Source organism: Anolis carolinensis, chromosome 3 (genome assembly GCF_035594765.1).
Source record: "Anolis carolinensis isolate JA03-04 chromosome 3, rAnoCar3.1.pri, whole genome shotgun sequence".
In the NCBI taxonomy this organism is placed as follows: Eukaryota; Metazoa; Chordata; class Lepidosauria; order Squamata; family Dactyloidae; genus Anolis; species Anolis carolinensis.
In genome coordinates, this window is record NC_085843.1 from 190667779 (window position 1) to 190690878 (window position 23100).

Sequence of the window (23100 nt, forward strand, 5' to 3'; positions counted from 1 at the left end):
TGACCAGTAGCTTAGACAGAAGGTTTAAGAGCGGAAATGGGATAACCCCTGAACCACCCTAAAGCATGCTGTCAAAATATAAAGAAACTCTTCAAAAATGTGTCTCCCAAAGACTGCCAACTCCTTAGGCTCAGCTCACAAAAGCTAACAAAAACAAAAGGATATATACATCTTTGGCTTGATAAAAACCAAGATAAATGGGAACAGAAGAGGGCTGCCTGGTTCTGATGAAGTGAAAAGGCTGCATCTGACACTGAGAAGAGGATTGATTCATTTTTCTGTCTCTGCTCCTGGTTTTAATGTAAACACATGTTTTTACTGCTTCTAACACAGCTGCATCTTTATCAGTCCCAGATGTCCAGCAGGTTTGTATAATTTATACACAACAGTATCCTTCCACATGTGCTTTTCATTCACATTTTTATAGAGGAAAAAAAGAGTTATCATTGAGCAGATTATTGTCTTCAAATGTGAGAATTTGTACACCAAAGCTAATTCCACTATGCTACAACTAATAATGGGACACAATGTCAGGTCGATTAAATCACTGAGTGATGCTGCTAATTACAGTGGACATTGTTTGGATTTGCTGGAGTAGATTTTCTACTGCGTATGCGATACATGTGTGATATTTGGGCAGACAATCCATTGTATGTGCATGGTACACATCATGCCCGCATATGGTTGTGTTTTACAATGGTGTAGTGAAATAGTGACTGTTATGCCCTACCACAAGTGAATCATAACCTTTGGAAAGTATCAGGCAATAATTTGTTCTTTCTCTTGTAGCCTCACCTTTAGCAATACAACATCACCATCAATACAATAGCGATTACAGAAGTAGACAATTTTGTCTTGATAGAGAATGAAAATAACAGGGTAGACAATACTCAGACTTATAAGAATAAATCTAAAAAAGGAAGTTAGGGAAGGCATCTTACGTCTTGTACTATGCATATAATCTAGTCCATTGAACTACATTTGTGCATTGATGAAATTTTTAAATAACTCAAATGATCTGATTTTGTTGTTTCTGGTCAACTCTTTTTAAAATACATCTGTGAGGTGATGCTATTTTAAAAGTTGAAGTATGACATTTCCACCAAATGATCCAGAAAGTTCTAACTAGGAATAAAGTTCTCAGTACACACTTTATAAATCCTATCCAAACATAATAAATTAGAGTTATATTACTGAATATGAAACAACTATTAGAATTAGTTCTATTTTATGGAGATGTCTTGTGCCATTATTCTATACATCCATTCTGTCAATTTGGGTCAATTTCAATATTAAACAGCCATTCTCTAATGTTTGCCATTATAATGCATTATAATGCCAAATGCCTCTTTATTTTAACAAAATACAGCATGATTCCTTCCCTAAAACCAACATGTACAGAATGTTTCCTCTAATGATTTACCCTAAAGTATTTCCCCTAATTGGCCCCTGTACCCTGAGTTCCCTTTGGCTTTTTATCCTTATTTTTATTAAATATTTAAATATTACGATGGAGAGAATCCTTATCAAACTTGAATTAGAAACAAAACTGACAGGGTAACTAACACATTGGAAGTTCGGACCAGAATTCAAAGCATTCTTGATAAATCAGAAAATTGGACATTAATTAATAAAATGAAATTCAAGAGAGACAAATAAAAAAATCTACATTTAGGGCACAAAAATACATGAAATGTATAAGATAGGTGATATTTGGCCTGGCAATACTACACATTAAAAGGACCTTGGGACTATTGTTGGCCATAAGTTGAACATGATAATAGCGTGTTGTTGCAAGAAAAGAAGGTGACTAAGATTTTAGTTTATATTAATAGAACAATATTTTCAAAGAGAAGGGAAAAAATTGTCCCACTATTTTTTTGCTTGCCAGACCCCATCTGGAGTCCTGTGTTTGGTTCTGGGCATCTCAAGTCAGGGAGGATATAAAGAAGTTGGACCAGGTTCAGAGAAGGACAACAGTATAGATGATACAGTATAGGAAGAACAAAAGAAAAGAGGAAAAGTTGAAGGAGCTGGATATGTTCGGTTTGGTAAAAAGAAGGTTGAGAGGTAATGTACTCTTTAAAACTCATGGGCTACCACAGAGAGAAAAGTGCAAGTGTCCCAGATAATGTTTCTTTGTTTGTTTAGAATTTGATGGACATTAAGAAGAAACATATTGATAGTAAAAGCAGTTTGGCAATTAAAAGAATGATCTGGGGATGTTGTGGGTCTCCTCTGAACATATTCATAAAGAGGCTGCACAGCTCCCTGTTAGGATTGCTCTAGCTTGAGATCCTGCATTAAGCAAAGGATTGGAGTCAGTGTCCCATGGATTCTACAATTCTGTGATTCTTATAAGATTGGTTAAGATCTTCTGGGGAGGCCCTGTCTCGGTCCCACCACATTCACAGGCACTACCGGTAGGGACGAGACAGGGCCTTCTCAGTGGTGGTCCATCAGCTGTAGAACTCCCTTCCTAGTGGGATTAGATCAGCCCCTTCCCTCTTGTTATTTTGGAAACAAGTGAAAACTTTGTTTTGGGAGCAAGCATTTGGCCCAGCATAATTATCTGTGCAATATAGTTGGAATTGGTTTTGGATTGATGAATATGATTATTTGATTATCTGGCTTTGGATCGATGCACAATAGTCTTCTAATGTTGACATATGTTGTTTTAACATTGTTTTAAATTGTTGCTTAATTGCTTTTAATTGTTGTTGTTGTTTGGGCCACCCTTGTAAGCTGCCCTGAGTCCCCTTCAGGGTGAGAAGGGTTGAATATAAATGTTGTAAATAAATGAATAATAATAATATTAAATTTTGGTCAATAACTTTAAATACATTCTCTAGTACATACTAAAACTCAAATTTCTTGAAAAAAATCTTGTAGCAAAATCATCTAGCAAATAATAATAATAATTATAATTATTATTATAATAACACTTGGGAAGTGTTCGACTTGTGATTTTGTAATACGAAATCCAGCATATCTATCTTGTTTGCTGTGACATAATAAAATAATAATAATAAAAACAATAGGAAAAACTCAGCCGCTATCAGGACCTCAAGATTGAACTTCAAAGACTCTGGCAGAAACCAGTGCAGGTGGTCCCGGTGGTGATCGGCACATTGGGTGCCGTGCCAAGAGATCTCAGCCGGCATTTGGAAACAATAGACATTGACAAAATTACAATCTGCCAAATGCAAAAGGCCACCCTACTGGGATCTGCGCGCATCATCTGAAAATACATCACACAGTCAGACACTTGGGAAGTGTTCCACTTGTGATTTTGTGATACGAAATCCAGCATATCTATCTTGTTTGCTGTGTCATAAAATAATAATAATAATAATAATAATAATAATAATAATAATACCTCCTTCTTTTCTTAATGGCATATAGATTGTACAGGACTCATCATCAGATTTCTAATGCTTTAAATTCTGCTCTCCATGTTTAATAATGGTTGTATATGTCCAGGTTTAGAAACCTTTCTAGTCACCCCGGCTCTAATCAATCACTTTGACTTCAGATCTGTTGCATGTAAGGAAATATTCTGAAAAGCTTCACTTTACATTTCTGGTTTGCAACATTCTGGTTTGATTTAAATGTATCAATTTGATTGGGGCATCTCTCAGCATGTTTTTAGGACCCACTGCACTGTGTACATCACAAAAGTGCAGATAGGTGAGAGGTACACAGCTGTACTCATTTCTCTTTTCAGTTCCAATGGGTCCTTAGATCCAAACCTAGCTAAATTCATTTTCCAGTCTTCATATGTAGGAGCAGGACTTAAGGCTGTCAGTTAGAGAAAGATCTTCTCCCATCCTTAGCCCTTGGTGGATTACTTACGGATTACTTCGACTTTGTAGGTAGCATTGATTTCTCCAATTCGGTTGAAGACCCGGCAAGTGTATTTCCCACTATCCTCAGGCTTCAGGTTTTTCAAATTCAGCGTCCACTTTTTCCGTTTATTCTCGCCAATCTCTAGCGAGGTTAGAGGCTTGGCGTCTTTCAACCAGGTAATGTCCGGCCGAGGATTCCCACTAGCGACACATTTCAGCCGGACCGAACTCCCCACGGGCCGAGCAATCACCCTCCGCCTCATCTTGGCAGGCTGAGTAAATCTAGGTCGAGCTGCAAAGTTGAGCAAAGCAAGGGGTGGGTGGATATAAAAAGAGATACACAGTGAGCAATAAAAGACAGCTTGTAAGGCACTAGGTTCTAAAGATAAAAGGAAGCATTGTGGTAAGATGGTGCTTTTTGTGCTGTTTGCTGTGTTTGGTTTTATTGCATTTGGAATGACTGCCTAGCATTATAAGAGCCACTGAGCTTTAGTGGTTTGGGCTTTGGACTAGAAACCTGGGAGACAAAGGATTCAAATCCCTGCTCAGTCATTGAAATCTATTGGGTGAAATTGGGTAACACATTTGCTCAGTCTAAAAGTTCAGCAATTGCACACCCGCTCTTACCGAGGAAATGTAGGATCAACAGAAGTTAGAAACAACTGGAAGGCACAAAGCAACAAACTTGCAGTTATAAGGTCAACACAGTCAATTTAAGGAATTCATTTTTAAAAAATGGCCTTCAACTCCCAGAAATCCTAACAGCTGGTAAAATGGCTGGGATTTCTGGGAGTTGTAGGCCGAAACGCCTAGGGACCCACAGGTTGAGAACCACTAGAATACATATCTATTCAGAAATAAGCTCTATGGGTTCAATAAGACTCTCAGATAAATGTGTATAAGAATGTATTCTATATTCTTGATAAGCTTCTGATCAACTAAGCACACAAACGCATAGGAGGCTAAAATAAACTGCATGTACAATAGGTGCTCAATTAACCTGCACCCATGGGGATTGGTAGAAACCGGGTAAGTGTAGTTTCTGGGTGCTTGAGAGTTATTAAAAATAGGCCTAACGAATAACAAATACCATATCCCATCATGTACCATACCATAAACTCTGTTAATTTTTCATTGTTATACTATGCATTTCAGTGGCCGCTCCCGGGGTTTGAACATGGGACCTTTTGGTCTGCAAGTTCAGCAGCTCAATGCTTTAATACATTTCGCCACCGGGGATCCTCCTACACAATTAAACCTCTACAATAATAAAACCTCTACAATAATAAAAGATGCCTGTCTGGCACAGGCATAGTTCCAGGACCATGACATTCAAGGTGCATCCACTCAGAAAAATTAGTGCAAGGATGTTGTATGTCTTTCGGGCTGTGTGGCCATGTTCCAGAAGTATTCTCTCCTGACGTTTCGCCCACATCTATGGCAGGCATCCTCAGAGGTTGTGAGGTATGGATAAACTAAGTAAGGAAAGGAAAGAATATATATCTGTGTAGAGTCCAGGGTGTGGCAAGAGTCCTTTGTCACTGGGAGCCAGCATTAATGTTTCAGTTAATCATCCCAATTAGCATTGGAAATGTTTTGTCTCTTGCCTGGGGGCATCCTTTGTTCAGAGTGTTGGTTCCCATCCACTGTTTTGATTTTGGAGTTTTGTAATACTGGTAGCCAGATTTTGTTCATTTTCATGGTTTCTTCCTTTCTGTTGAAGTTGTCCACATGCTTGTGGATTTCAATGGCTTCTCTTTGTAGTCTGACATGATAGTTGTTGGAATGGTCCAGCATTTTTGTGTTCTCAAATAATATCCTGTGTCCAGGGTTAGTGCAGTTTGACACCACTTTAATTGCCATAGCTCAATGCTATGGAACCATAGTAGCTTGCATTCACATTGAACAAGATGAAATTAAACTGACAAGATGAAAGGCCATGTCTGTATCTTATTGATGAATCAGCCCCCTGGGTCATAGAATAATTAGCAAATGCACTGCCGCACTACCACACAGCCACACAGTACAGAGTTTGGTTCAAGGATTTGGATTCAGCCTATTTTGCAAAGAGCCACACTCTCTGTAAAACATCACACATGTATTTGGGAAGGAATCTTTGTCCTTCTGTTGTTCCAGGATTCTCATGCTGCCACTGTGAAAACTATTTCTGTGTAAATATTTAGAGCATCACCCACCGTCTTTCCAGAGTTACTCTGTCTTGGAAGTTGGGCTGCATGGATTTTACAGAGAGCCATCCTTGAAGGGTATCCAACAGCTTCACCTAGGGACCTCATCCCATGAGTGGGCGGAAAGCAGGAGAAAGCGGGGTCTTTCCTTTGCTTACTCCTACTTTCTGCTGTTTGGAGTTGGGTAACATCTGATTCCTTGAATATAGCTTCTAGGCTCTGTTTCCATACATTGGCCGAAATGGAGCCCCATGGATTCCCACCAAAAGTGCCCTTATTTCATGTGACGGCCTCCATGGGGCTCCTGTGGAACTGTTTCCACGGTGCATGGAAACGGAGCCTAGAAACTATGAGTTGAAGTCCCTAATGTAAAAAATGGTATTGATGCTGCTAAGTGATGCACGCTAACAGGATCATAATTATTTCACTATCTGAAAACCTACAGTAGTCACTCACTGTTATCTGGGCCTAATTCAAGGTGCTGTTCATAATTTTAAGTTGCAAACATTGTATGGTCCAGCTAAAGTAACACTGTCTCATTGTGAAGCTATCCAAGTGCTGAAATCTCAAGAATTTTTTTGAGAATCCCATTACCAGTGGAAGCCTGTTTGATAGGGAAGTGGGAGAGGGCTTTCTCCAGACTTTGGGATACGCTTCCTTCAGAGTAATTATCAATCCCCACGTTCACAGCTTTCAGGAAACACATGAAGATAAAGGTTTCCAAACTTGCTTTTAAAACTGTTTTGATTATTGCGATGGTTATAATATTATCACTGTTTGAGTTGTTTTTCAGTGATGTATGGTAACCTAAAGAACTATGAGTAGGATTTTAAAAATATCTACTTCAGCAAAGTTTTTAAAAACAATTTCCTTCCATGCAGAAGCTTTCTTCAGATTCTTATCTGTATTTTTGTTGTTTTGCTATCAGCTTAGCCATATACTCAGCCAGAACCTTATTGGTGACCGCCACCAAAGGACCTTTTTATCAGCCGCCACATGTCTGTGGAATAACATGCCAGAAGAGATCCGACAGTTAAATGAGCTGTCAGAATTTAAAACACTTCTGAAACAGGCCTACCCAGTCAGTTTTAATTGTGAATTTCAAACTCGCATCTTGTTTTCACTATATTTTAATCTTTGTTCTGTGTATTTGAATATATTAATCTTGTAGAAAAGTGAGTAAATATAAGATAAAAATTATTATTATTTTATTGTATGACACAGCAAACAAGATAGACATGCTGGATTTCATATCACAAGATCACAAGTCGAACACTTCCCAAGTGTCTAGGACTGTGTGATGTATTTTCGGATGATGTGTGCAGATCCCAGTAGGGTGGCCTTTTGCAGCTGGCAGATCATAATTTTGTCAATGTCTATTTTTTCCAAATGCCGGCTGAGGTCTTTTGGCACGGCACCCAGTGTGCCCATCACTAGCGGGACCACCTGCACTGGTTTCTTCCAGAGTCTTTGCAGTTCAATCTTGAGATCCTGATAGTGGCTGAGTTTTTCCTGTTGTTTTTCGTCAATGCGACTGTCACCTGGGATTGCAACATCAATGATCCAAACCTTTTTCTTTTCCACAACTGTGATGTCTGGTGTGTTGTGTTCCAGAACTTTGTCAGCCTGGATTCGGAAATCCCACAGTATCTTTGTGTGCTCATTTTACAGGACCTTTGCAGGTTTGTGGTCCCACCAGTTCTTTACTGCAGGGAGGTGGTACTTGAGGCATAAGTTCCAATGAATCATTTGGGCCACATAGTTGTGCCTCTGTTTGTAGTCTGTCTGTGCAATTTTCTTACAGCAGCTGAGGATATGATCAATCGTTTTGTCGGTTTCCTTGCACAGTCTGCATTTTGGGTCATCAGCTGACTTTTCGATCTTGGCCTTAATTGCATTTGTTCTGATGGCTTGTTCCTGGGCTGCAAGGATCAGGCCTTCTGTCTCCTTCTTCAGGGTCCCATTCGTGAGCCATAGCCAGGTCTTCTCCTTATCAGCTTTTCCTTCAATTTTGTCAAGGAACTTTCCATGCAAGGTTTTTTTGTGCCAGCTGTCAGCTCTAGTTTGTAGTGTGGTTTTCTTGTACTGGTTTTTTGTCTGCTGTGCTTTGAGGAGTTTCTGATTTTTGACTTCAATCAAAGCAGGTTCTTCACTTTGCTTTACATATTCTGCTAGGGCATGTTCTTCTTCTTTGACTGCTTGTTTTACTTGTAAGAGTCCTCTGCCCCCTGATCTTCTAGGCCAGGGGTCCCCAAACTTTTAAAACAGGGGGCCAGTGCACAATCCTTCAGACTGTTGGAGGGCCGGACTATAGTTGGCCACCAAGCAATAATAATTAACAACAACAACAACAACAAAGAGGGTTGGAAGAGACCCTTTGGGCCATTGAGTCCAACCCCCTTCTGCCTCTGTGCACCGAAAGCACAAGCAAAGCATCCCTGACAGCTGGCCACCCAGCCTCAATGTTAATAATAATAATAATCAGAATCATAATAATAATAATAATAATAATAATAAAAAATAAGGGTTGTAAGAGAAGAAGAGATCCCTTGGGTCATTTAGCCCAACCTACTTCTGCCCTTGTGCCGTGGGGGCCGGATAAATAGCTTCAATGGGCCGCATCCGGCCCCCGGGCCTTAGTTTGGGGACCCCTGTTCTAGGCAGATGTAGCCAGTCAACACCACTGCGAGGGTGCAGTGAATGATGAATGGTCATGAGTTTTCTTGTTTTTCTGTCCAAATTGTCCAGTTCCACCTGTGTCCAATTTATAATGCCAGCAGTGTATCTTATGACAGGTATGGCCCAGGTGTTTATGGCCTTGATGGTGTTGCCTCCATTGAGCTTGTTTTTGAGAATTTTTCTGACCCTTTGTGTGTATTCTTTGCTGACCACATTTTTCACATGTTCATGCTTGATGTTGTCCAGCTGTAATATGCCCAGATATTTATAGGTCTCTGGCTGGTGACAATTTATTGTTTGGCCATTACGCATATTTATGCCCTCACTTTCAATGATTTTTCCCTTCTTCAATGCCACTGTCGAACATTTGTCCAAACCAAAGTCCATGCTGATATCAGTGCTAAAAATTTGGACAGTGTTGGTGAGAGACTGGATTTCAGTTTCCGTTTTCCCATATAGCTTCAGGTCATCCATGTACATCAGATGTGAAATTTTGTGAGATTTCTTAGATGTTTGATAGCCGAGATTTGTTTTTTGTAAGATTGTTGACAGAGGGATCATGGCAAGAATGAAAAGCAGAGGGGACAATGAATCTCTCTGGAAAATTCCTCTTCTGATGTTGACAAGTCCATAGCTTTCATTTCCAACAAACAGTTCAGTTTTCCAGTGCTCCATCATGCTTTCAATGAAGGTGCCAACGTTTTTACAAATCCCGATGGCGTCCCGGCACTTGATGATCCTGCTGTGTGGGAGTGAGTCAAGGGCCTTTTTGTAGTCAATCCACGTCATGTGAAGATTAGCTTTTCGGCTCTTCCAGTTCATCATCATCATCATCATCATCATCATCATCATCATTATTATTATTATTATTATTTCACAACCACACCTTCCCAGGCTGCTTTGTTTTCTTTTTGGTTATACACAGCTTCATGCCTTGGGTTAATTTAGTTAATCTAACAAAATTCTCCATTCTGTAATAAAGTCATCTTTGTGGATGCCCTTAGTCTTTTTTCATTCAGGCCTTGTCTGGCTTTTAATGGCTAATTTTCCTCTTGGTTAAATGTGAAGCGTGTTACGTATGTTAGTCAGTCATAGGTACATAACTGTATGTTGCGTTACAGAAATGACTGGAAATATAGGACAAAACTGGAAAAGCCCATCTGAGTCTGTCTCACTGTGACTGAAAGAGAACAGTGCAAGATAAATTAAAATGATCTGAAATCTGTAAAATGCTCTGTTAAAACTAAATTTTCTGGGGATGAAAGGCTAGGAAGGAATGACTAATGAAGGAATGAAAGCATGTGTGCATGTCTATGTATTTCTACGTATGGGTGGGAAAGACCTAGAATTCATATGCCAAGATGTGCACCTTCATTCATATGGCACAGGGCAGTTGCACTGAGCAGCTGACTAAAGTGCTTTGCCCATACCCAGGGAGAGGGGAGATAGACATTGCTGTGTCCTCCTTACAGTCATTCCTCTTTCACTCTTAGTCCTTTAGCCTCTAAGTGTGGCTGCTGCTCTTTCCAACACACAACATGGAAACGGAAAAGGATACATGTGGCTCTCACTATGTGAGCAAGTTTTGGAGAACAGACTTTTCCTCATACCTTACCCCCATCAGCCTCCCCATCTATTCTCACACACTGACCTCATATTTCAGATACATTCAGTGGGGGAATCCAGCTCAAGCATCTCTCTCATGTATATTCTCTACCTCGAGGAACATTTTTAGCCCAAGCAGCAACAAGTGGGGTTTTCTCCACCCCACTCTGACATTCTGGGTCTTGGCCACATCAGGATATTTAATTTCAAACTTTTCTTATGCAGCAAAGAAATGCTTTGCTCTCTGCTCAGAGGCTTTCATGTGTAACTTAATGAACGGGACTGACTCCAGCATCCAACGACCTAGCAGACAGCTGGGGTAACAAGTGTGATATCCTAGCTCATTCTGTAGGGATTGGTGTGTAAATGTGTAGGTATTTCCCAGATCATCTCCCTGAAAGAGGAGGCATCCCTAGCAGCAAAAACAATCACACTCGAAGAGAACTTGTTACAACCCAGCAGTGCTTTGACATATATTCAGTTTGCCAGCATGGATATTAAGACACATGAATATAAAGCGGGGGAGCAGAAAGGGGGAGAAAGAAAAAGAAACAGAGAGGCCTTGACAATGACCTTTAGTAAAAATCCCACTCTTACAATACTCTTAGAATACTTATGAAAAGTCACTCATTTAAACATCTTTTCAAAACATTTAATCAGGTGGGGTGAATCTCATGATTGGAATGTATTAACAGAGGGAAATAACCTATTTCAGAGAAGCAGATCAATCAAACAGGAAAACAGGAGGTGTAGCATTATATGTCAAGGATATTTACACCTGTGAAAAGATTCAAGATTTAATCCTGGAAGCCAGGTTGAAAAGACTTTAAGAGGGGGAAAAAACCAACAGGAATTTCATTGAGAAGGGGTTGAAGTCTCCTAGGTCAGAATGAGGATTTGGATTATGCCTTCCAGTTGACCACATATTCAGAAAGGAGATAGTACGAGGGCTATCCAGAAAGTACATTACGTTTTGGAATTAAAAATGAACAAAGTATAGGAGAAAACATTTACCATATGCAGTTGAAAGCCACACCCAAATACCACATCTCACGTAGTCGCCATTCAAATCTAGGCACCTATAGCGATAAATGAGCTTGGAAACTCCTTCCCCACTAAATTCTGCCACCTCCGTCATCAACAACTTGTTTCCAACAATGGGGGTGTGGCTGGCAACACAGTGTTTTGGCGACGCTGCACAGCTGCGGAAAGGGGAAAGGGTTGACAACGGAGGTGGCAGAATTTAGTGGGGAAGGAGTTTCCAAGCTCATTTATCGCTATGATAAGTGCCTAGATTTAAATGGCGACTACGTGAGATATGTATTTGGTTGTGGCTTTCAACTGAATGTGGTAAATGTTTTCTCCTATACTTTGTTCATTTTAAACTCCAAAACGTAATGTACTTTCTGGATAACCCTCGTATTAGTGGGAGATTTCAACTATTCTGATAAGAATTTCAGATCCAACAAATTCCTCATATGCCTTGCAAACAACTTCATGGTCTAGAAGGTGGAAGAAGAAACAAGGAGACCAGTTATTTAGATCTGATCCTAGCCAGCAGGGACAACCTGGTAAGTGGGGTGGAAATTATGGGTCCCATAGATGAGAGTGACAATGTTCTCTCAGAGTTCGTTATACGGTGGAAAGGTGATGCCAACCACAGTCAGACATTTCTTCTAGAATTTAAGCAAGGTGATTTCAGTAGACTTAGGGAAATCCTGGGTGTGATCTGAACCTCTTCAATCCAATCGTCAGAAATATGAAAACAGAGGAGTTCATGATGGATGGGAGATCCTTAAAGGTGAGACATTGAGGGCACAATTTCAAAGGATGCAAAACCATGTGGGATGGGAGGCCATCCCACAAAACAGGGAAAGATGGTAGAAAACAAAAGAGGATGGTTCCCTCTGCGTTTACCCACTTTCTCCATCCCTGTCTGATGAGGTCCAAAGTCTGAAGTCAGAAAAGTTAAAGTGCAGAACAAACTTGCTAGAGATATTATAAACAATGAAACAAGCTTCTTTTACTTATTCCTAAAGGTAAAGGTTTCCCCTGACGTTAAGTCCAGTCATGATCAACTCTGGGGGTTGGTGCTCATCTCCATTTCTAGGCTGAAGAGCTGGCGTTGTCCATAGACATCTCCAAGGTCATGTGGTTGGCATGACTGCATGGAGCGCCATTACCTTCCCGCCGGAGCAGTACGTATTGATCTACTTACATTTGCATGTTTTCGAACTGCTAGGTTGGCAGGAGCTGGGGCTAACAGCAGGCGCTCATTTCGCTCCCGGGATTTGAACCTGGGACCTTTTGGTCCACAAGTTCAGCAGCTCAACGCTTTAACACACTGTGCCACCAGGGCCCCTACTTATTCCTAACAAAAGAAAAAAATAAGGAAATGATAGGGCTACTGCATGGAGAAAGTGCTGAAATGCTAACATGGGACAGGTTTATTCTGTGGTGCTTCCAAAATGTCCTCCCACAGACTTACTTACTTAGGCGATCCCTAGTAGGCCAAGGATGACAATCCTGCATTTGTGGGGTCTTGGGGGTGGCTGAAGAGACCTATTCTTGACCCGCATGTTCTCCCGCAATGAGGACATCGGTTTCCAAGTGGAAGGCGGTCCCAGTCAGGGTTGGCTTGATGCTTAAAGCCCTCCATTCATGCCTCTTCGAACTCCGCAGCACTGCTGGTCACAGCTGACCTCCAATTAGAGCGCTCAAGGGCCAGGGCTTCCCAGTTCTCAGTGTCTATGCCACAGTTTTTAAGGTTGGCTTTAAGCCCATCTTTAAATCTCTTTTCCTGCCCACCAACATTATGTTTCCCGTTCTTGAGTTCAGAGTAGAGCAACTACTTTGGGAGATGGTGATCGGGCATTCGGACAACGTGGCCAGTCCAGCGGAGTTGATGGCATAGGAGCATCGCTTCAATGCTGGTGGTCTTTGAGTCTTCCAGCACGCTGGCATTTGTCCGCCTGTCTTCCTAGAGATTTGCAGGATTTTTCTGAGGCAACACTGATGGAAACGCTCCAGGAGTTGAGTGTGATGTCTGTAGACCACCCATGTTTTGCAGGCATAGAGCAGGGTTGGGAGGACAACAAGCACCTTGGTATCTCTACGGATGTCCCAATCATCAAGCACTCTCTGCTTCATTCTGAAAAATGCTGCACTCGCAGAGCTCAGGCGGTGTTGTATTTCAGTGTCAATGTTGACTTTTGTGGAGAGGTGGCTGCCAAGGTAGCAGAAATGGTCAACATTTTTTAATGTTACACCATTAAGCTGTATTCCTGGCTTTGCAGAGGGATTAGCTGGTGCCTGTTGGAAGAGCACTTTGGTTTTCTCGATGTTCAATGAGAGGCCGAGCTTTTCGTATGCTTCTGCGAAGGTGTTTAGAGTGGCTTGTAGGTCTTCTTCTGAATGCACACAGACTACGTTGTCATCGGCCTATTGGAGTTCTATAATAGATGTTGTGGTGACCTTGGTTTTGGCTCGCAGTCTGCTGAGGTTAAATAGGTTGCCATCTCTCCGATAGATGATTTCCACTCCGGTGGGAAGCTTCCCATCAACAAGGTTTAGTATCATAGCAATGAAGATAGAAAATAAGATAGGGGCAATAACACACCCCTGCTTGACACCTGATTTGCCGTTGCTGTCCAAGACTGTTCCCATCATGTCATCATGGAGGAGCCGAAGGATGTTCACAAATTTGTCAGGGCACCCGATTTTTTGGAGGATGGTTCAGAGAGGACTGCGATTCACTCCCACAGAATTCACTATCTGACTGCAGTCTATAGAGAAGATGCAATCTTAGATTTCCATTGGAGGAACCTGGGCTGAAACTCCATCACAGTTTTGACAGTTTCCTTGATGCCCCCCTTCCCCAATTCACTTTTTCTCAGCATGTCCTACCTTACAAAATTCCTGAGTAAATATGTCGAGATATCACATTCCCCAGAGGGGGACTAGATCTCAGGAAAAAATAAAATATTTCACTCTTAAGACAGATACAGAAGTTAGTTTAATTCTATTTCCAGATTTTCTTTGTTCCAAAGGAATATCCTACAGCCTTTTAATCTTCCCTGAGTCAAAACCAGCTTTAACAGCACCCTTTTTCTTCATTCTGCTTTTCATTTTTGTCACAGGCATTTAGTTTAGTCATGTGCTCATCTCACTAGGATACAACAATTAGAAGGTAAAGCTATACTTCTAAAGAAATACTTGTATTGCTGCTTCCCTCCCCTCCCTTCTTTCTCTCTCTCTTTGAAACACTCAAAACGATTAAGATCCCCTCCACAACCATTCTCGATTCCTCTGAGTGATATACTGAAACCAGATCTCCTCTTAAACAGTTGTGAAACGTCTCTCTCAAAAGAGAGCGGGAGGGAGGGAGAATGAATGAATGAGAGAAGGAGCGAGATGAGGCTGAGAAAGGAAGTGAGGAAAGTGGGCCAAGATGAACAAAGGTACAAGAGTAGAGGGAAGGAAAGAGAAAAGGAAAGCAGAGAAATAGGGAGGGGAGATTTTCATCTCCCTCCCCCTCTTTTTTTGTACATGTTTTCTTCCAAATCTGTATCATCTGTTGAAGCTTTCCTAGTTCCATCAAAAGAACCCAAAGACTGCTGTACAAAAGTACCTCTGTGCGTCATGCTCTTTGCTCAAGTGTTCCCTTACAAGTCCGCAGGAGTTTACTTTGCAAACACAAATAGTACATTTATGTAGTATAAAGTTGTGCCGTGCGTCAAGGTTTGGAAAACATATGTCAGTAGAGGGAGCACACAACACCAAGATTCCCCAAAAAATGGAAAATTAACAACAGAGTGTTGTCAAAGGCTTTCATGACTGGAATCACAGGGCTGTTGTGTGTTTTCCAGGCTTTATGGATATGTTCCAGAAGTATTCTCTCCTGACGTTTCGCCCACATCTATGGTAGGCAACCTCAAAGGTTGTGAGGTATACCCTAACAACAGAGTCCTCCTGAATGGCCACAGGGACACTAAGAGACTCTTATACTTTCCCATGAAACTCCATGATTCTGCAACACAAAGCAGTGTGCCGTGCTTCTGTTTGGATTACTAGTTCCATTCCTCACATCTCGTTTGTTCTATCTCCAGCCATGGTCATTGAGCTGACCACACTGGGGTCTTTTTCCTCCATTTTTGAAGGACTGGGGGTAGATGCACTTATGCCCAATTCCAAGAATATTGAAACCTTTCCTTTCTTTTCCATGGAACATGGAAATTTTTTACTTATCTTTCTGGAAACATTTTAGGAACAGCTACTCAGTGTGAGTGGTACCTATTGCTCTACCCACATTTGCATGTTTTCGAACTGCTAGGTTGGTAGGAGCTGGGGCTAACAGCGGGCGCTCATTCAACTCCCGGGATTTGAACCTGGGACCTTTTGGTCTGCAAGTTCAGCAGCTCAGCGCTTTAACACACTGCGCCACCAACAGGGGCCCAATGCAGTCATGCCGGCCACATGACCTTGGAGGGTTGGGAGTTGATGTGCATTTATAGTACAGTTGTGGAAGGTAGCGGTGCTCCATGCAGTCATGCCGGCCACATGACCTTGGAGGTGTCTACGGACAACGCCGGCTCTTCGGCTTAGAAATGGAGATGAGCACCAACCCCCAGAGTCGGTCACAACTGGACTTAACGTCAGGGGAAAACCTTTACCTTTACCTTTACTCAGTGTGAACCAGGAATTGACTTAGTTACACAGATCATTTTAAAATCCATTGATTTTTCTTCCTTCATCTCTACATACCTCATTCCTCTCTATTACCTCTCCCATCTTGTTCTCTTGTTGAGCTGTTGTCTTCCCCACTTGGTCGACAGTTTTTGTGACTGGTATTTTGCGCTGATGTGTGTTTTGGGGATGTGGGGAAGGAGGTTACTCCTTAAGTGTTTTTATAAAGGGTGTTTTTGTGCATTCTGCTGACATGTCTCGCTTGTACACGAGTGCTACTGTCCAGCTAGAGCTCCATCAAATGTAAGGAGTGAAAGAGACTTTGTGGGATAGATATTTGTGTGTAAATCTCCCCCATTTTCATTCTCCTTGGTTCTCTTGAGCAGGGGAAAGCAAGACTGAGAGGTTAGGGAAGGTGAATTACAATGGACTACTATTCCTATAAACTGGTATCCTTTCCTACAGTCTTCCATTTTTGAAAAATATCAATATGCTTCTGCATGAGTGCTTGGGACAGAGCTGTGATTTGAGTGTATGGTATTGTCTACCCCAGAATCTGGCAGGGCACAAACCTGAGTGTCTGTGTTGGGTCGGATGGCGGTAGTCTAGGGGTGGAGGAACCTTCTAAGGTCTCATTGTCATAGACCAGTGGTTCTCAACCTGTGGGTCCCCAGATGTTTTGGCCTTCAACTCCCAGAAATCCTAACAGCTGGTAAACTGGCTGAGATTTCTGGGAGTTGTAGGCCAAAACACCTGGGGACCCAAAGGTTGAGAACCACTGTCATAGACAGATGATTCCCCACAGGAGGAGCATGGTGCTCCTGCAGGGGACTGATAATAACAATGTACAACAGGAGACAAATTATGCTTCTAATGCTTCTTTGTGATTCCCTATCATCACAAATGCAATTCTGATGGCCTCTTAAATAAGGACGTGGCTTAGGTGATCAAATTGATTACCAGACATGAGAAAGGGATCATACTTTTAGAAAAACCTTTCCTTCTCCTGATTTTTCAAATGCACACATGCACGCGCGCACACACACACATCTTCTACAGGCAATACAGATGGTGCCTGTGCCAAAGCAGGAGAGTTAGGTGAGAAATTGTTGTTGTTGTTGTTGAACAGCTTCCTGTCCTTTTCAGGAAAGACAACTATGTGGGGGTTCAGATAGACCTCTTCTGGGCATATCATGCAAAATGACATGACATAGGAGAGACTGGGAGGAAACCCAAATTCTGGAATGAAGTTAGCAAGATGGAATGTGAGTCTCCTTAGGAAAAGTGGGATTCAGTTATTAATTCATATGAACCAAGATGTGGTGTTTAAGGGAAGCAAGAAGATTAGGTAGAACCCATCCTCGTGGGGCATTTTGGTTACAGAATGGCAAGAGAACTAAACAGACTTAACTGGTGAACAAGGATCAAAGATATACTGTGATATGTTAAAGTGCTTAGCTAGCTACGAAGGACATGATGTAAGAGCTCAGTTCAGTTTATAAGGTTAAGTTTGTAAAAAGCCAAAAATGAGTACATAAAAATAAAACACCACCTCTACCAAAAAGATGCTGCATGTTCACATGTACATATAGGTAACATGTAGGCAATATATTAGAAAAAGAGGAATCATTTGGAAATACAAAATTGTAGTTGTTTTTTACATTTCTATATCTAAAACAGCAAATCCATCTCTGCCGTTTTTACTTTGACTATAACTGGACCACTTTAAATCTATGTGTTTGTTTAAATCAAGTGTTGCTAAGGGAACACTGAGAGGAAACAGACGTTTGAAAAGACTGAGCATAGCAGGTCAGTGAACTAGATGCCCTTGGGACAAGTCACCGCATATTCAAGCTGTTTCTTGAAGACTGTGAGCGGGATACCTGGTGTGATAGTTCTTAGACATGTGCAAAACCAGCTGGAGTAAATCCACCTGGCAGTACCATTTTGCAATCCCAAGCAGCAGGTGTTGACTGCACTGGAGTTAAATCAGTTCTTCAAGAAAAAGTAACTGAGCTGGAGATACTCACATGTACTTGTTTTTTTCATTATTGTCCCATATCAGTGCTGACCTTGTAAGTGTTTCAACAATTCAAGTTACATCTATTCCTACTGCTATTCGTGCATATGGAAATGAAAGTGAACTTGAGGGTGATGGTTTAAAAATTTACAAGAATCTGAGTTGGGTTTTTTTTGGGGGGGGGGGTCAGAAAAACATCAAAATTCAGATTGAGATTAAAAGGCTGAATTATGAAGAAAATGATATGATGTAAGCATTACTTTAAAAAGTTTCAGTAAAAATATGAAAGATGCTGGCCTAGTAATCTTGACTGTCAGAAGAACAATGGGCAAAGTGAGAAAATAATAAAGACCTACTAGTTGAAAATCGAATGACCTAGATCTCTCTTTCGCCTTTTTACCTTTCTGCAAAGCTGGTGAAATATAATGCATCTGTGCTTACCCCACAGTTTTCCAGAATGATCTTCTGATTCACTGTTGGGACTTTCAGCTGCTAAACTTTCTCTTCCTGAGCTGGCATCATCTGCAACAAAAGAAAACAAGAAAGAAAGACTGTTTAAAACTATCGCACAGTAGTGCCTGAGCCAGGGTGCAAGTTGAAGGCTTTGCTAAGGCCGCACTGCTGCCTTTGGAATGCACAAGCTCATTCCATTCCAGCACAGTGAATATGTTTTGCTGCCTGGCCAGTTTAGTTTCTTTCCTGGTTTTGGAGTTTTTCAGCTGGCTACTAATATGATGGGACATTAATTAATCCTTCCATTAATAGAGAACCAAGGTCTCTTTGTTTATATTTATGGGCTGGCGTTTCCAAGCAGGAGATGGAACAGTTTTACACTCCTTGCAAATGATGGCATAAATCAAAATTATAGCTGAAAAAAGGCAACAGAGACTTCTGGGAATCAGTCATGCAGGAGGCAACACTTCACAGCTTCCAGAAAAATCCAGGAAATGAAAATGTATTTTATTTATTTTGAAAACCACACAGTGCCTTGCAACACATTCTAGCTTATTTATACCCAGGAAGAGTCAAAATAAAATTCTTTTTGGAGAGTGTGACAAGGAGGAAAGGGTAGGGGACAGACGTAAATGTTAGTATAGCAGCTAAACTGGTATCAGAGATGAAAGAAATGTGCTCCAACTGCAGCAACAATGTGAGTCAGTGACTGATGTCCCATCTACACTGCCATATAGTCCAGTTTCTGAATCCAAGTTATCTGCTTTGGATTCTATGGCAATGTAAGGTAAAGGTTTTCCCCTGACATTAAGTCTAGTCATGTCCCACTCAGGAGGTTGGTGTTCATATCCATCTCTAAGCCAAAGAGCCGGCATTGTCCATAGACGTTTCCAAGGTCACGTGGCTGGCATGACTACATGGAGTGCTGTTACCTTCCCACCGGAGCAGCACCTATTGATCTACTCACATTTGCATGTTTTCAAACTGCTAGGTTGGCAGAAGCTGGGGCTAATAGCGGGAGCTCACCCCGTTTCCCGGATTCGAACCGCCGACCTTTCAGTCAGCAAGTTCAGCAGCTTAGCGGTTTAACCTGCTATGCCATGAGAATCTGGAATCAGATTTTGGATTATATGGTAGTGAAAATCCAGCCTGAAATAGTATTGGAGGAACATAGCCTTGCCCCTGAAGCACACAAGGTGACTTTGAACTAGATATTATTTTTTAGGTAAACCTTTCTTGCAGCCCCGGTGGCGAAGTGTGTTAAAGCACTGAGCTGCTGAACTTGCAGACCGAAAGGTCGCAGGTTCAAATCCCGGGAGCGGCTTGAGCGCCCGCTGATAGCTCCAGCTCCTGCCAACCTAGCAGTTCGAAAACATGCCAATGTGAGTAGATCAATAGGTACCGCTCCGGCGGGAAGGTAAGGGCGCTCCATGCAGTCATGCCGGCCACATGACCTTGGAGGTGTTTACGGACAACGCCGGCTCTTTGGCTTAGAAATGGAGATGAGCACCAACCCCCAGAGTCAGACATGACTGGACTTAACGTCAGGGGAAACCTTTACCTTACCTTCTTGCAGATAAAAAGATGAAAAGATAAAATAGGGAATTGAGGAAAGATAAATGCTGCTCGTGGCTGCCTTGCTTCTTGGGTGGAAGTGGAAAAGAGAGATATCTAGACACATATGTGCACATGTGTGCAGGCACACATACACCAACTTCTTTTTGCCATTTCAATGGCACTAAAAAGGTTTCTGTGCTCCTTGACAGTCACTGCTTTCTTTAGAGAAGCCAGGGCGTGCCATATTTGATGGGCATTCAGCGTTCTTTGCAAGTGTCCCAGTCTATTCGTTGATCGTGCATTTGTTGGATAGGAAGCCATTACGTGGGGTCCACAAGAGGTCGAATGGATGGCCTTCCTTTCATGGCTCAGAAAAGTATGTGAACTTTCTGGCCCACCCCTTTCTTTAGGAATGAAGAGACTATTCACTTTCACATTTTGATAGCTCAAAGCATTTTTCTGTGACAGTAAAATGTGTTTCATTCTAATATCTCAATTAAGGTATCATTTCAGCATTGTAAAGCCATAGATATTTTAGAAAATCCAAAACAAAAATCCCAAAACTCTTTGAAATGTATGCCTCTAAATATAGTAAAATGGCTTTCTCTCTATTCAGCTATTCAAAGTTGACATTTATGATAGGTCCTACTAAACTCTGCTCATAACTTTATACCTTACAGTACACATTTAACAAGCAGTTGTTGCGGGAGGGAAAGAGCTCCTTAAATGCACTAGCTGCTAGCATGAAATATACAAATGTACCATCTTGCCGAGTATACATAATTCAAGGGATGCTCTGCTTTCCAATATACAGCAGCAAAGATTTACCTGCTATTCTCCTTAAAATTGGAAATTGCTTGCAGTTTTACCGCCAAGTTACCCCACCATCACAAGTAAAACCAGACAGATTTATTTGAAGCCATTCAAGACACATGTGGAACTATTTATTATTGGAAGTTAGCAGCAAAATAGAAATGAGAACTTAAAATGAGAAGTGGTTTAGATGCAAGCCCCCAAATATCCCAGGGATCTCCCTAGAATCCCGTGCTAGAGGCTCCCAGGTCTTCCCTGCAGATTTTGAACAGCGGTTTTGTCAATTAGAAGTTAATCCCACACAACCTGGTACGCATCGGCTGGCCTCCCCTCCTTTGTCTGAAGCTTCATGTTACAGTATGTCCACCAGAGCGAGCCCCCCTCCGCCCCCCACTCCACTCATGCACACCAACTAATTGGCATTCTCAGCCGCACTTGACCCTCTGCCAAGCCTTTCATGTGACCCAAATTGCTGTGAATGCGCCAGATCCTTTGAAGATGCATCTCTCCCCTTATCCAGCCAAATCCTCAAACCGTAGACCTGCATATAAGACTCAGGGAAACGTACTCCCCGCCCTTTGTAACAAAAGTTGGAGGGGGAGTGGCTGCATTTTTAAAAAAGGAAATAATGTAACTCTGAAGGACAGCAGGAGTTGCGGAAATGTCTTGAAAGAGAAAAACATGTTAGCCTATCAAGGACGAACTACATTGGAACATATGGGTTTGCCATGATGATTGTTGTTTGCTTTTTAACCAACAATAGAGCAAAGAACCTGCTGTAGATTCTTCTGTGTGCTGTGGATTTTCAGGGTCTCCTTTCAAATGACAGTAATAATAATAATAATAATAATAATAATAATAATAATAATAAGAAGAAGAAGAAGAAGAAGAAGAAGAAGAAGAAGAAGACCTGGCTCTGGCTCACGAATGGGACCCTGAAGAAGGAGACAGAAGGCCTGATCCTTGCAGCCCAGGAGCAAGCCATCAGAACAAATGCAATTAAGGCCAAGATCGAAAAATCAGCTGATGACCCAAAATGCAGACTGTGCAAGGAAACCGACGAAACCATTGATCATATGCTGTAAGAAAATCGCACAGACAGACTACAAACAGAGGCACAACTATGTGGCCCAAATGATTCATTGGAACTTATGCCTCAAGAGCCACCTCCCAGCAGCAAAGAACTGGTGGGATCACAAACCTGCAAAAGTATTGGAAAATGAGCACACAAAGATACTGTGGGACTTCCGAATCCAGACTGACAAAGTTCTGGAACACAACACACCAGACATCACAGTTGTGGAAAAGAAAAAGGTTTGGATCATTGATGTTGCCATACCAGGTGACAGTCGAATTGACAAAAAACAACAGGAAAAACTCAGCCGCTATCAGGACCTCAAGATTGAACTTCAAAGACTCTGGCAGAAACCTGTGCAGGTGGTCCCGGTGGTGATCGGAGCATTGGGTGCCATGCCAAAAGATCTCAGCCGGCATTTGGAAACAACAGACATTGACAAAATCACGATCTACCAACTGCAAAAGGCCACCCTACTGGGAACTGCACGCATCATCCGAAAATACATCACACAGTCCTAGACACTTGGGAAGTGTTCGACTTGTGATTTTGTGATACGAAATCCAGCATATCTATCTTGTTTGCTGTGTCATAAAATAATAATAATAATAATAATAATAATAATAATAATAATAATAATAACAACAACAACAACAACAACTCAGGGCGACTCACATGGGGCGAAGCCCGGTCAACATAGTTATAATGATTAGCAAAGGTGAGACAATGGGGCTAAATAGGTAAAGGTTTCCCCTGACGTTAAGTCCGGTCGTGTCTGACTCTGGGGGTTGGTGCTCATCTCCATTTCTAAGCCAAAGAGCCGGCGTTGTCCGTAGACACCTCCAAGGTCAAGTGGCTGGCATGACTGCATGGAGCGCTTTTACCTTCCCGCCGGAGCGGTACCTATTGATCTACTCACACTGGCATGTTTTCGAACTGCTTGGTTGGCAGACGCTGGAGCAACAACGGGCATTCACTCTGCTCCCGGGATTTGAACCTGGGACCTTTCGGTCTGCAAGTTCAGCAGCTCAGTGCTTTAACACACTTCGCCACCAGGGCTCCTTACAGTGGGGCTACCTACTGGGTAAATCTGGTATAAAGGAAAGCCCCAATGCACATCAAGTGCTGGAGGGTATATTTCAGAGGAGGAAACGGGCAAAACCTCCACTGGGTATTCCT

General features: G+C 41.8%; 1 protein-coding gene across 2 annotated transcripts in view; it reads right to left on the bottom strand.

The window, feature by feature from the left end:
* The window catches only part of fgfrl1 (fibroblast growth factor receptor like 1), a 243214-nt gene that overhangs the window by 11871 nt on the left and 208243 nt on the right, over positions 1-23100 (bottom strand). For both annotated transcript variants that reach the window (XM_008121947.3, XM_008121946.3), the window contains exons 4-5: positions 18465-18545; positions 3856-4140 (exon numbers count right to left, since the gene is read on the bottom strand). In XM_008121947.3, coding sequence (XP_008120154.1) covers positions 3856-4140; positions 18465-18545 — 366 coding nt within the window. The remainder of the gene's footprint in view (positions 1-3855; positions 4141-18464; positions 18546-23100) is intronic.